General features: G+C 43.8%; 1 protein-coding gene across 1 annotated transcript in view; it reads left to right on the top strand.

Moving 5' to 3' along the window:
- The first annotated feature begins 2,025 nt into the window (after nt 1–2,025).
- Lrig3 (leucine rich repeats and immunoglobulin like domains 3) overlaps nt 2,026–15,606 on the top strand; it is a 47,926-nt gene continuing 34,345 nt past the window's right edge. Inside the window, exons 1-3 of the mRNA XM_021204599.1 lie at nt 2,026–2,512; nt 8,018–8,089; nt 8,282–8,356. Coding sequence (XP_021060258.1) covers nt 2,277–2,512; nt 8,018–8,089; nt 8,282–8,356 — 383 coding nt within the window. The 5' untranslated portion in view covers nt 2,026–2,276. The remainder of the gene's footprint in view (nt 2,513–8,017; nt 8,090–8,281; nt 8,357–15,606) is intronic.

The raw sequence follows: 15,606 nt of genomic DNA, 5'->3' as shown, positions 1-15,606 counted from the left end.
GAGAGAGAGAGAGAGAGAGAGAGAGAGAGAGAGAGAGAGAGAGAGAGAGATTTAGGAGAAAGTCCTAAACTAGAAATCAGATTATCAGGATGAGATGTGACTATAAGCATAGAAGTATAAATGTAATTCATGAGGAAAGTGAAACTAAGTGAACCCAGTATCCAAATGATGACGGACTTCGATCATCTCTGACATCTCAGGAGCACATCAAGGCACCCACACCACGTTACCATGTAACGGCCTGGGCATGTGCATACTGACATTGCTCTTGTTTTTAAAAACTACAGAGGAGCAAACCTGGTTCTCCTCATGCAGATTAGTCAAGCAAGACGAACCTGAAAAAATCCATTGCCCAACTGTTGTGACTCTTAATGGAAGCCCCTTAATTATAACTATTTATTGTCTGTCGTTCTAAAACGTGGCGGAGCTACAGGCCAGCAGAAGGAAGGGGAGGGGCTACAGGCCGGCAGAAGGAAGGGGAGGGGATATCTTACCTAAACTAGGGTGTGCCAACTCCAGAGTCTTTGATTTCCCCATGAATGGCCATGCCTACACAGGTGAATGCTACAGTGCGAGTTAATGGTCATGGGGTTAAAGTCTCAATTCCACCAGCTATCTCATCCTGCATCAACTAGCTGGTTAAGTAGCCCCAGTCACAGACATGCTTGGGCAGATACCATGCAACCAACAGCCTATAGAAACGGAGCCTTAAAATTAGTTTATGTCACCCTACAAAATGTTAGGTATCTCTTCGGGACCTATTTTCCCTGAGGCGTTAGCAGAGCAACTCTGAGGTCTCCATCTCCTTGTTACCCAGGTTACAGGCTGAGGATGTCCAGACAGGCTTCAGGGGCACCTGGTAGTTTGGTTCTACCTTCTCCCTTAACATACCCCACAGACAGGCAAGCGTATTTAAGTTTGATAGACTTTTCAGTCAAGAACGTCATCATTCAAAAGGCAGGTAGACCAAGGTAAGTGTGTGTGTGTGTGTGTGTGTGTGTGTGTGTGTGTAAGAGAGAGAGAGCATGTGTGTGTGCTTCCGTGTGTGTGTGTGTGTGAGAGCATGTGTGTGCGTGTGCACGTGTGTGCATGCACATGTGTGTTTTTCTTTCAAGGTCTTAGCATATATTAATGTGGATGCTTTTATTCCTCTTAGCTACTACTTGGAATCTGATTGCCAACTTGTATTTATTAATTTATTATTTAGTTTATTAATCTATTTAGTTATTAATTAATTTATTATTCCCCCCAGGTCCATCGATTATAAACCAAGCACCCATATTCAAAATCATGTCCTTTGTCCATCCACCTAGCCATCCATCCATGTGCACATGCGTTTGAGACAGGGTCTCACTGTGTTGTCCTGGCTGGCCTGAAACTCATAGGTCTGCCTGCCTCTTTCTTTCAGTGCTGGGCTGCCAGGCTATACATATACAGCATCATATACAAATACGCATACATATACATTATATATATATATATATATATATATATATAGCCAATTTATGGTCATAAATTATATATAATTATATATATATATATATATATATATATATATATATCCAATTTATGGTCATAAAAGACCCCACTGGCACCGATATTAAAACTTTTTATGAAAGCCACTGTTTCATTCGCCAAGTAAAATAATCGACACAGTTCTCTCGCTAGGAATTGAAAGGCACACTGCAACTACTTTAACTGTACTCCCTAAAGTTTCCCCTAAGTAACTGCAGCTCAGAGCACCAGCCGGCTCAGTCCTTCGCTGGCTCGCTCTTGTCCTCCCGTTCCATCTGATCTATGGTTCCCAGGACATAGCGGAGACTGCTGGCTGCAGACGCTGGAAAATGTAACTCGGAATTTCCTACAATCTCAGCTCCACTTTCTCCCGGGCGCCGGCTCGGGGCTGGAGCCTTGTTATTGTCACGTGGCCGCGGGTGCCTGGCGGGCCAATGGGCGCGCGCCCGCCTTCTCGCCCCGCCTCGCCGTTCTGCCGCGCCGGGACATCGCGCCCCGCCGCCCGCCGCAGGCGGAAAAGTTTCTCGCCGTGCGATCGCACTCTCGGACGCCGCTCGGGCTGCCTTCACCGTGGCTGCCGATCCTCCGCTGCTGGCTCTCCCGCTGTGCAGGGGCATGAGAGGCCTTCGGTGCCGGGACTGAGTCGCCAGGAGCACGAGGCGGCGATCGGCGTGTCCAGCCGGGTCTGGGAGTCGGTGCTTTTGGTCGTGCGCGAGGCTGCAAAACTCCGGGCCGAACCGGAGGCGGCGGGGCGCGCGGTGATGGGTGCTCCTGGACTCCGAGCGGCCACCGCGGCGCTGGGACTGCTGCTATGCGCGGGGCTGGGGCGCGCGGGCCCGGCGGGGAGCGGAGGCCACGGGGCTCCCGGGCAGCTCTCGGACGACGCTGCGCAGCGCCCGTGTCCAGCCGCCTGCCAGTGCCTCGGGGACCTGCTGGACTGCAGCCGCCGGCGGCTGGTTCGCCTTCCCGATCCTCTCCCGGCTTGGGTCACACGGCTGTGAGTATCAGTATCATTCCGGTGGGGTGAAGGGGACCGGCCCGCCAGGGGTGCGAGACGAGAAGAGTCCGCCTAGGCCCGGGTCTCAGAGCGCACTGTGCAGCGCCCAGGCCGCTAGCGGAGTCCCATGGGGGGACTCAGTCTCCTCCTGCATCCGCACAGGTGGGTTCTCGGGTCGCCACTCCTAGGCCAGCAGACCCGACGCCTGCGACCGGGAGCCAGTCTGCGAGACACCGTATTTTGCAAGTTTTATTCTGAGTTTATGTAGGAAGCTGGCCCAACTGTGGCTTCTCCGTGGTTAGGGTCCCTGCCTGTCCCTAGACAGTCACTGCAGGCGCGCCTTTCTCGTACAGCCCTCTCCCCCCCCTCCCCCGCTCAAGCTAAGCTTCACAGACTTTTCTCTCCGCGGTGCTTAATTTCACATTAGCAGACCATCAGCCTCGCTCCCAGGCCACTTTGAAATGCATCTTGGTTCCTGTGAGAAGTTGGGTGCGAATACTGATCGGGTAGATTAAGCAAAGGAAGTAGTTTTCAGAACCAAGATTTGGGCAAGTTTAGAGCCTGCACTGAGTGCTGTTTGGCGGATTTTAGCTGGGAAGCCCGAAACGCCGAAGTCACTGCCAACTGTGTGGATAGAACACGGAAGAAAATATAATTTACTTGGAAATGCGAGTCCTTACAAATGTCAGCTCTCTTTATTCTCTCCCAACCCCTAATTTTGTTAAAATTGGAGGGGGCGTTTAAGCCATAAGCAAAAAAGCAAAAGTTGTACTTAAAAAAAAAAAGTTGTCCCGTTTAAAAGAAATCAAATCACTTCATACTTAAAGATTCTCGAATTTAGGCCTAGCAGACATTCTCAGCTCTTAAACACTCTTAGGTCCGGACAAAAGTGGCCAGGCAGCTTAAGAAATCTTGGTTTTGATCCAGTGTCCCAACCTACATTCTTTCATCAGTTATAAGCTGTTGACCATCAAACAACACACTCTCTTAAAAGGGAGTTTAATAAGGAAATAGAATTAACGAGAATTGGATTGATATTTAATGGCTGATTATGGAATGTCTGATGTAGCAGCTTTTATTACTCGTGAAAGGGGAGATAAAGACCTGAGCCTGAAGCAGGAAGACTTTCAATTAGTTGTGGCTAATTCCATTCAATTGCCTCTTGCTGAGTGGGGGGTCACACTGCTGCGGTCCTGAAAGCCTAGTGGCTTTCTACTGACAACATATGGAATGGAGCATGGGGGGGGGGGGAAGCCTGGAAGAGGGCATCTATGGAGGATAGAGGGGCGAGGGGGAAATCTAAGACCTTCCCTGTCTCCCTGGAGTGCCTTTAGAAATGCTTACCAAAGTCTAATTTTACCCAGTAGTTTCTCAATGACAGGTGGCCCACTAGATGTAGATGGATTTCAGAAAACTGTGTGGACCTTGATTGGAAGTTGAGTTGAATCAAAAGGGGGCAGGGGGGATTTGATACCTATTTAAACGTTCTTAAAGGGAGCTGACCTAATTAGGATTTTGTTTTGCAGATAATTTGGTGGCACACTAAAAACAAATTACAGTTTATTTGGTTAGCACAGTCTTTAATTACATTTCCGCCAGTAGTAAATTGTCTCAATACACGTCTGCATTCTTTAAACGTATGTGAAAATACATTCCACTTGTATAAATAAGAGCTGGGTCTCTTGTCAGAAGCCCCGCTGTGATCGCTCATCAAACAGCCTTTCTGTCCTTGTACTTCTGTGACTTCTGACCATCTTTGGAGGCATCGTCAAGCCATGTGGTCTTAGGTTCTTTATTGTCAATGTTTCCTTTGTTTACTCTCGAAGGTCTGTTCCCCTTCTCAGAGAAGAGCAAAAGACAGCATGCAATCCTTCTTCCCTGTTATTTTGTGTATTGCCATAGGAGGTGTGAGCTGCTCCTAGTTAAATCTTACATAATTACAAAAGCTCTTAAGTAGATGGCTTCCAAGACCAGGGAGTGAAGAGAAAATGGGTATTGTTCACCACAGCCCTCCTTCCTTGGGCTTTTAAAATAGCAAACGTTTGTCTTTGGAATAGTTTATGAGAAAGTTCAGAAAAAAATATGTTGTGTGTCTTTTGTTTCCTTTGTTGAATCTGCAAGTTAGGAATGTCTGTGCTTCGTGTGTGTGTGTGTGTGTGTGTGTGTGTGTGTGTGCGCGCGCGCGCGCGCGTGCATATGTTCCCCACTTTATCCAGTTGCCCTTTATTGCCATAGGAGAGCCTTGTGTGGAAAGCGGAGTAGTTGGAGCTAAACAATAATAACACTGTACTGGCGTCTGCTTTCAGAAGGAACCTGCAGTTCTTTAATGAAAATCGCTGTTAAAAATGTTACTGCTGGAGCCTCCGTCAAAGAGCTTTGTGCCTCTCCAGAGCTCTGAAGCGGGGGGGGGGGGGGGGGAAGGCTTGTTAAAATAACGTTATTTAGCCAAAGGGGGGAGAATTGTTTGATTACCAGCCTCAAGTGTTATTAAGTTCAAGCTGGAATTTCAGATGATTTATCTTATCATACAGAAATGTCGGAGCTCTTAACAGGGCTGAGGAGAAAGTCCGAAAGGTAGTTTGTATTCAAGTGACTCCCTTGGCATTGCCTGTTAGGAATCTTCTGGTACGGGAGACTTACTATTGGGGGTGGTGAGGGAGAAGTAGTCCTTATGTTTTCCACAGCTGTTTCTCTATATTTTCCAGACCAAAACTTGAGCATAGCGGGCTGATTTACGAGTCGCTTTGGATCAGTGTTTTAAAACAGCTACAGCCTGCCTTTTTGTTTTTCGGCTTTCCATATTTCTGCTGAGTTAGCAGCATGGCAGGCCCCTGTGGGATTGATTAAGAAGCTACGCTGTATTTGTGTTTTCAAATTTGAATTGGAAGTCAGATTTCCAAATGCTTAGAAAGAAGAAAATGATAGCTAGAACCAAATGTTGTAAAATTAATAATTTTCACATACACTTGACAAAATAGAGAGTGACTCTACAATATACAGGGGAGTTTGATTTTTCTAGGCCTATGCCCTGTGGCTTTCTGGGTAAATTAGCACCTCCACACCTTCCTATCTATTGACCTCATCACAGCAAGTCTTTCTAAAAAGTTTCCTGTGGGAGATGTTCTTTCACACAATGATGAAACTTCACACAATGATGAATCTGCCCTTCCTATATTGACTGGTTTCTTTCCTGGGTTCAAGGAAACCCTGGAAACATTGTATCTCCACATCTCTCTTTAGTCTTCCAGCCATAAAAACAATGTAGGGAATGTAGGGAAGACACAGGGAAACATGGTGTCCTCTAAAAGGAAGGTTTTTTTTTTTTTTTTTTTTTTTCCCTGAAACTTATATTACTTTAAAATCTAAATTTAGGTAAATTAAAAGTTTCATGACTTTAAGTATTTAGCAGTAAAAGTCACTGAAGAAGCTTTTTTTTTTTCCTCCCACATATAATGTGGCTTTAATAGTACACAGAGCTCAGGATGGAAGCGTTTGCAATAACTGAAATATGTATAGCTGCCAGCTCCTGCTGGAGGACATGCAACCAGTGTCCCCAGAATGTGCACTGGGCTGAAGGCCTGTTCCCAGTTCAAAGGTCTTTTGTTTGGGGAATCTCATCCCATTACTGGTGAAAATCTTTGAGCACCCAAATCTCATTTCTCCCAGTATCTCCCTGTGAAATAATCCTTCCAAGGACCAGAGAGCAGTCCTTAGCTTTCCTTTTCTTTCTTTTCATTTAAAAGAAAATTAACTGTATTCAATGTAAATACCAGATTGGTCCCTCTGTGCTTTCCAACACAAGAGACAAGGCTAGGTGGGGGTGGGCTCAGCATTCTTGAGCTAAGTGGCTCCAAATGACTGTCTATGGAGCCAGGCTCAAGTCCCAGGTGGAGGGCTCTTTTCTTAGTTGTGCTTTAAGACTTGTGGGCAATCTGTGACCGACCGTCTGGGGTGCTAAAGCACACAGGTTTTGTTTGACTGCTAACGTGAGTTGTTGGGCTCACGGCTTCCTTGATGAACTCCAGATGGACTTGGGCTGGACTGTGAGGGAAAGTGTCTGGCTCCAGCCAGCGTGGTGAGCGTGCACAGCAGTGGTTGTAATTGCAGGATTTTTATAGTTTAAAACTGAGCCAGATTTTTCCCCCCTTCATGTTAAAACTCCACCAGAACAAATCTACTCATGTCTGTTACTGCCTGGTAGGTCTGTAGGCAAACAGGGCTTAAATAAAATCTTTGCAAGTTCTTTTTTATTTTGTTTTAAGGTGAAATACAGAAATCAGGGCTTACTCCCAAAACAAAAAGTTTGGAGAACGACAGTATCTTTAATTTTGAATTGTCGATTAAGCAAGAAGTAACATTATTTCTCTGAGTGTGTGATTTCTATTTTTCTGTTGTTTGTATGAGTACATTCTGATGTATCTTACATAGCTCATGCTTGTCAGCAACTAACATTAATTAGCAAACACTTTGGCTATTTAAAAAAAATCTTCATTTTAAACACTGAAGAATTAACTTAGAGTCAGCTTGTCTCTTAGAGGGGCATTTAGCCACACTGTTTAAGCTTGGTTTCTAGTTCTGATTATTCTGCCATTTCATCTCCAAAATACTAGTTTGGCAGCAACATGTAGACAGGATGCTGAAACAGTTGTTGCATTTTGGTCCTTGTTTCAGATCTTGGTAATGAGTGAACTTTCCAGCCCAGAACACAGTATGCATAGGAGTTTGTGACTTTTAGTACTTTGTTGCCTGTGGGGATTGTTACTGTTTGACTTAGCCAGGCATTTTTAGATTGTTAGTGTGATTTAAATAGTGTACTGCCTTGCTAGATGTTGAAATGCAAGGAGTTTTTGAAAGACAGGATTCAGGCTGTGGTATATCCTTTTGAGCATGTACTTTCAGGGGTGTGTGTGTGTGTGTGTGTGTGTGTATGTATGTATGTATGTATGTATGTATGTGTGTGTGCGCGTACACACACACACACACACACACACACACAAGCCCTTTAGCACATTGAAACAAGTAAATACCATGGATGTCAACTTCTGTTCTCTTCCGTACGTTGGTACTTAATTTTGTGATAATAAAAGTGGTTTTGTTTTGTTATTTTTTTGGAGTCCTTGTTTCAGTAACCTGCCTAATTAGCCACTTTTCATAGTTTATGATGTCACTGTATCAGATTGGGAGTGGGGGTTAAGACTATGAAGCAAAGCACACTTCACAAAAGACCTGTTCACCAAGTGCCAGAAAACATCTCTTAAAATGCTTGTGGGCTTCAAGGATTTGAATCTGCCAGCCTCTTAAACTAATTCTGTCCTCAGAGTTTGTTGTTTTGACTTTGGCATTTGGTTGCCATTTAATTTGTGGACAGAAAGGTCCAATTATTTCTCTGCTTGTCACTGGTGTTGAGAGAAAGAATTCAAAGCCCCTGTTCTGCCTAGTTGGTCATTAAGTGATATTAGTGACATTTAAGAAACTACTTGTAATATGACTTTTGTTTTCTTACAGGGACCTGAGTCACAACAGATTATCTTTTGTCCAGACGAGTTCCCTGAGCCACCTTCAAAGCCTTCAAGAAGTGTGAGTCCCATTTTTCTTTCTTTTGAGGGTTGCATAAAGTATTTCCCCCTGGAACCATTTCAAGGGATGAACCTTTGGATAAAAATGTCCTTCAATCTTTTAATTTGGGTGACGTCTTTGAATATTGTAAGGTGTTTCCATGTCTTTGCATTTCAGATCTAATTGGCTTTTTCTGTTCTTTTGGCATTATAGGAAACTGAACAACAATGAATTAGAGACCATTCCAAGCCTGGGATCAATCTCTGCAAATATTAGACAGCTATCCTTGTAAGTGAATCCAGCATCGTTCCTATGTATATTTATAGTAGCAGTGGATGATAGCTAGATCAGTGGTTCTCAACCTGTGGGTCGTGACCCCTTTGTGTGTGGGAGGGGTGTCATATATCAGATATCTTGCATATCATATATTTACATTATGATTCATAACAGTAGCAAATTGCAGTTATGAAGTAGCAATGAAGTAGTTTTATGTTGGGGGAGGGGTCACCACAACATGAGAAACTCTGAGAAATGGTTGCAGCATTAGAGGGTTTAGAACCAGTGCTCTGTATGGACTAGCATGCAGTTCTTACAAGCAAACTTTGAATACTCTTCCCAAATCATAACAAAGAAGGTCTCTACAGAGTACTTCTAAATTTTAAGCATTTATTATTTGTTTGTTTATTTATTTATTTACTTATCTGTTTAATTTATGATGCTGAGAACGGAACTGAGAGAGCTTCTTGCTAGGCAATCCACTAGACTACAACTCCCTCAAACATCCTTCCAACTGAAAATACTTTACACTTCACACTTGCTAACTTGACTTCCAGGATTCAGAAGAGCTACTTTGAGCTTGGATTATATTCTGTAGACTAGAACTTAAAATTCTGTCATTGCGTCAGCGGTTGGCATAAGAACTGTGCATTGGGGTAATATCTGTAGAGAATGGTCAGACTTACTGTGTGAGGCTAATGGGAGTTGGTTATGTGCCATGGGGGCATCTTTATTTCTAGCTTCATGTATGTGGATTTGTGCAAATATGAGTGCAAGTGACCTTAGATTCCAAAAGAGGGTGCTGGATGCCCTGGGTTGGTTATCAGCTGCTGGATGTGGGTGCTGGGAATTGAGCCACCTCACACCACCTCTTAACCATGGCTCCTGGTGTTGGAATCAGGGTTTGAAACCCCAACTGAAAATGTGGACATAGGTAGTTAAATCAAAGTCAAAATGTTAGTTTGCAAAGTTTTCAGATAAAATTAAAATTGGGTCAAATTTTCTGTATTTTCAGAGCAGATAATGTTTGCATTCATGCCTTTGAGATCAGTTTTGGGACCATCTTGTCTTTGCAGCATTTAGAAGTAGCATTTTGTATATTCCAAGTCTTAATTTCTAAAATCAAGCCATTTCCCATTTTGATCTTGAGTAATTGGAATTTTTGCTTGTCTCTAAAGTTAAATCATGTTCTTTACATGGTTTGACATGGTTTGATAAAAGCCACTATTCTTTTTTTTTTTTTTTTTTTTTTTCCTAGTAAGGGTGTTGGGTGGGTTGAAGTTACATAGTAAATTTCAGGCGAGCTGGTCAATCACTTAAAGTGATCACTCTCCAATTGCTTCCATCTGGTGATCTATAGTGGTTTGTTTTCACTGAAGCCCCAGGTCAGCCAAGTCACCCTGCAGCCGCCCTGTCTGCTTTCCGCTGAGTAAGAACTGAGTGGCATTTGATACTGATGTGGTTTCTCCACAGATCAGAACCAGAGACGAATGAAAGAAAAGGCACTTGGTATTTGTCAAATAAACACTGAATTAAAAAAAAAAAAAAAAAGAAAAGAAAAGAAAAGAAAAAGAAAAGAAAAGAAAAGAAAGTTTTCGTATTAGTATTAATACCTATTTTCTTCATGTTTTAATGACATCCGAGTGGAAGGGATATCAGAGCATCGGAGTTATTCTTCAGAACCCTCTATTCTGTAGTCTTTGTGTTCTGGCAGATTCTATCAGTGTGCTTAAGAGCCTAGCACAGTGGTGGCTGAGGGTCCGCAATGTGGGGTGTTTTTTTTCCCTCTGGGTAGGGTAGGGTTACAGCCTGTAGTTTAGCATGGCTTAGGGTCCAAAGCCAAAGAGCAGGTGAGGAAGTTACAGAATTCTCTTGGAACTAAGTAGCAACCTGAATGCCATCACCTGTAGCTAGAAAGCTAGAAGCCAGAGTGACTCTCACCCGGAAGTTATGAATCTTCCACATGCTGTTTCTGTATGTGTTTGGCGTTAGTGAGGCTGTGTGTCAAATTAGCCTCAATAATCTCACTTCCTTTCCCTCTTGTTGGTCATAGTCCATCTGGGCAGCCGAAGGTTTGTTCTCACATAATGAGAGGCCCAGTTATTGCTTCACTTAGGGAGCCCCTGTAGGTGGTGATTTATGTGAGGAGCCTGCTCATACAATGTGGATACTGAAAAGGAGTTCTGCCAATGAAACGTCTTGAAAATTTCACCTCTCCGGTGGTTTCCATCTACAAAGGTTTTCTTTTCTCCAGAGGGCTCTTCTGAATATTGCAATATATGGTTATTTCTAGAGTGTTAATATCCTCTGTACCATATTGTATAGATAGAACATTTTCCTCTATAGAGAACCCCTTGAAAGTCACCTCAGCTAAATATCAGTACTGTTAAATACATTTCTGAAATCAAAGCATTAAATCATTGTGGTGACTCAGTTAGTACTTGCCTTAGCTCTATATTTAAACTGCAGTTTTCAAAGTAGTTTCTAAAACTGTTTGACTTCATTACTACCCCCCCTTTTTTCCTACATATTTTAAGGCTGTTTATGTGATATAAAAAGAAAAAATTACATGGAGTCTTAAGCTAAGCCATATCTAAGGATCTCACAATCTTTATATAAAATCATATTTGTGAGATATATATATATATATATATATATATATGTATGTATGTATGTTCTGTGTGTATTATACATCTTAAGAACACAGACTTAATACTCCAGCTTCATACAGTTATTCTCAGTGCCACGGGACCCTCCCAGTTCGGGTAGCTGGCTTCAGAGATGACTAACTGGTAAAGTATTTGTCTCTGTCTGTAGTTGGAGGAGACGTGCTGATGCTGGGTCCAGTGCCCTCCCATGTGCAAAAGACAAACTCAGGCTCTGTGGAAGCCTGGTAGAATATGAGTAACGGGGGATGCTGGCTGGAGAGTCCCTGAACATCCTCTTAACAAAGCTTATCTCTGTTGTGAGAACACATCTTTTAGAATGCAAAAGACCTAATAGACTGTTCAGATCCCAATGATGTGCTGGGGCAAGTGTGTGCATGAGACTCTGTGTGTGTGTGTGTGTGTGTGTGTGTGTGTGCATGAGACTGTGTGTGTTTGTGTGTATGTGTGTGCATGAGACTGTGTTTGTGTGTGTGTGTGTGCATGAGACTGTGTATGTGTGTGCATGAGACTGTGTGTGTGTGTGTATGTATGTGCATGAGACTGTGTGTATGTGTGTATGTGTGCATGAGACTGTGTGTGTGTGTGCATGAGATTGTGTATGTGTGTTTGTGTGTGTATGTGTATTTGTATATGTTTGTGTGTGTGTATGTGTGTATATGTGTGTGTATTTGTATGTGTATTTGTGTTTGTATGTGTGTTTGTATGTGTGATTGTGTGTATGTTTGTGTATGTGTGTATTTGTGTGTGTTTGTGTGTGTTTGTGTGTTTGTGTGTGTGTTTGTATGTGTGTTTGTGTGTGTATGTATATGTGTGTTTGTGTATGTTTGTATGTTTTATTCATTGATTTTTTTTCTCTCTCCCTCAAATCACTGTATAACTATAGCAGGATAGGTTGTTTGTTTGGTTCGGTTTGGATTTTAGGAAAGTAAAATCCTTGGCTTGAGTACCTCTCAAAGTAAAAGTGTTGACCTCATACTTGTCTCTGCTTTGTGTGGGATGGTGTGACTTACCCATGTTCTAAGCCCTTTTGAAATCTGTAACATGAGTGAGGGAGATTTGATTTGTGAAACGTGGTGCTTAAACAGGGCTGCTCAAGTCTTGGTGCTGATTGCTTAGTAGTATTGTCTGACCAGAAAACATTTGTCACATGTCCTAGAGATGAAAACTGTTAAGTCACTGGCTGTCAGCGGTGCCTCTGGAGTTAGAATGGACACTCTCTGACCCCAGTCCTAGAGAATCCCAATTGGTGGGTTGGGGCAGAGCTAGGAAATCTGTCATAACATATTTGCCCTCTGGATTCTGATCAGGTCTGACATAAATATTTCTGAAATAAGAGTCAGGTCAGTGTTACAATCAAGAGGATATTGTCATCTTTTTACAAGTTCTTGTGTGTGTGTGTGTGTGTGTGTGCATATGGAAGCCTGAGGGCAATGTTGGGCATCTCCCTCACCCTGCACATCATCATCATCATCATCATCATCATCATCACCATCACCATCATCATCATCTGAAATGGGGGGTGGGACTGTCAGTGAGCCTAGAGCTCGCTAATTTAGCTGGTGAACTTGACTGACCGTCAAGCCTCAGCATATTCCTGTCCAGCACTTTCCTCACTGAGCCATCCCCTCGTAATGTGTTCATAGGTACTGGTTAACTATGCTGGTCCCACTTTACAGCATGGGCTTCAGTAAAGGGCCTTGTGCAAGGTCCTGCATGTTCTGACTCACCGAAGAAAAGAAATAAAGCTCGGATCTAATGGCCTGGGATTCACTGCTGGTCCCGCCCACAGTGGGTCTTCGTGTGTGTGTGTGTGTGTGTGTGTGTGTGTGTGTGTGTGTGTGTGTGTGTGTTCTCTCTAATAGGAGAGTGATAGCAGCACCTGTCTCCCAGGATCATTGTGAGGATTTATGGAGAGACGCCTGGGAAAGACATCTGGTATACCCTAGGTGATGGTTGTTGTGGAGGCAGGTGATTCATTGACCTAGAATGCAGTGGATATATGTTATCTGCCAGACTGTCTTTCAAGTGAAGAGCCCAAAATCTGTCTCTTGTGGTGGAACTTCATTCCAGTGAGAAGGGAGAGAAAAACAGGATATGTAAGCCAGCTTCAAAGAAAAAGGTGGCTTTGGCTTCTGATATAGGTCTGATATAGGTGTGATTAGTGATTCCTGGCACCTGACCTTTGATGTGGTCAGGAAAAGTCAATATTGACAGAGACCTACTGTGTGTCAGGTTACAATTTCCTAAGATCAGAGGTCAGCAATGAACAAAACAGATGGAAAATTTTGCCACCTTAGCAGGAATGTCACACCTCCTCATGGGATCCAGGATACAAATGGGAGTGGGTTGTCCACAGAGCAGGGTAGACCCTGGAGAGAAAAATAAAGCCAGAAAGAGGCTGAGAAGTGGGTGTGGCCAAAGAAGATTGCCAGTTTAAAGGGGAGGCCAGTAAGATTGCTTGGTGGCACTTGCTGCCAAGCCTGAGGACTTCAGTTCATTTCCCATACCCAATATGGTAGAAGAAGAGAACCAATTCCAACAAGGTGTCCCATGACTTCCAGTAGTACACTGTGGCTCACTGTGGCACCCCCCGCCACCACAATAAATAAATAAATATATAAAAAAAATAAAGGGATGCAGAGAGAAAAGGGAGACTTCAGCAAGGGCCTCACTGTGTATGTTGGAGTCTGGGGTTCATCCTTCAGCCTGTCCCCCCTCACCCTGACCCTCCCTGCCCTGCCCTGTCACACACACACCGCCTGCCTTATGGATCTAGCAGTTACCCAGTTATCCAATAGTCTTGTTCCTATTGTTCTCCTCTGTGTCAGGAGACTTCTGTGGCTGATGTCCTCCTACAGGTATATAGTATATAGTCAGTGCCTAATTAACATATGAATTAGGGAATATTTATAGAAAGCCATGTGTACTAGCATAATTCAGACAGACCTTGTATACACATAATCTAAACCTGTGGCTAAATATTTATAGCGTTCAACCGTGCATACTTGGTAAAGTAATAATAATAAATTATACCAACAGCAATAACACTAATTAAAAAGACCAAATTAAAAAGAATAAGAGAAGCAATTTAAGTAGCTCATGATCCATTATGGGACTCTTCAGTGAGAGCCTGTTAGAGAGTAAGTGGCATGTGGAACTCCATGGCCTCCTCTGTCACCTTCGAAAGTCACACACAGGGCTTCCAGGGTGACCGTGCCTTTCACTTTGCGAACTTCTTTATCAAGTCCTGAGTGGAAAGCAACAGCAGAGAAGCAGAGATACCACACACACACACACACACACACACACACACACACAGTTGAGCAGTTCGATCCCATCTTGTGTCCTGTTGTACTTGAGATGTGTTGTGGGCACAGAGAGGTCTGAGAATCACACTTCCTTCTGGTGTGGGGTCGTAGGCCACAGGGACAACTACAGGATAGTGTGCCAAAGAGTGTTAGTCCTTGATAGGGGGCAGGGATTTCCAGTTTTGCAGACTGCTGGGAAGGGTGATTGTTAACCAGGGTCCCTTGCCTCTGGAACAGAATTCTCCCCCAAATTTAAGGAAGAGAGGTCATCACATTTGATTCAGATGTCGAGGTTTGAGTCTGGCCTGTCAGGGGGGACCAGGTAATCTGTTGGTGGTTGGAAGCACTAGAGAGAGGGTTTGCTCTGTTTCCACTGTGTTCCTTGTGGGCCCCAGGCCTATGGGACGGTGTGCTGCGTTGCTTCAGAGCCGGGTGTTAATTCTTAGTTAACTCTGTCAGCCAACACACTCTCAGATGCAGCTCCAGGTATTCATCACTAACCTACTAGGCCCTTATCAAACCAGTTGGGTTGACTGGTGACTTGTGAGATTAGCTGTTCACCACAGGGATTGGTTGATTTATTTATTCATTTAGTGATTGATTGATTAATTGATTGATTGATTGATTGATGATGGTGATGATTTTAGCTTTGAAACTCTTACAAGTTTAGGGTCCATGGAGTTTAGTGGCATCCATCACATCTCACACCAGCGTAGGACCCCTACTCAACGTTTGAGGTCTCGGTTCTTACAGCAGCCCAGGGAAGTCCCATTCGGGTAGACTCCGAGTGGAGGAGACACAGAGAGCCTTCCGGAGTAGGAGCGTCGAGGGCTGGAACTGGGGGCACAGGTTTGTGTCTGGCTCACAGGAAGGGCCTGTCTGACCTCAGGCAGACTTAATTAATTCTTCTTCTTTGTTTATCTGTACAAGCAGTCAGAGATGTCTGCCCATCCATCTCCTGCTCCCGCAGAGGATCAAATGGCATTCTGTACTTGAAAGGGCTCAGGGAGCTCCAGCAGCGCAGATGCACCACTTGCACGCCGCGTGGGCAGAGGCCCCGGGCTGCTGGCTAGCACGGATTCTTGAGCATGAGGGTCACAGGAGAAAGGTGGGATTTAAAGACTATCTCTGCAGCAGTAGATGAGGGAGAGAGAGGATATATATATATATATATATATATATATATATATATAGAGAGAGAGAGAGAGAGAGAGAGAGAGAGAATTAACAGTGAATCTGGAGCTTTCTTGCCATGGTCAAAATAGAGCACAACGTGACAGTAATA

Source organism: Mus pahari, chromosome 9 (assembly GCF_900095145.1).
Source record: "Mus pahari chromosome 9, PAHARI_EIJ_v1.1, whole genome shotgun sequence".
Taxonomy (NCBI): domain Eukaryota; kingdom Metazoa; phylum Chordata; class Mammalia; order Rodentia; family Muridae; genus Mus; species Mus pahari.
The sequence above is the reverse complement of the archived record's forward strand: the minus strand, read 5'-3'. Positions and strand labels throughout refer to the sequence as shown.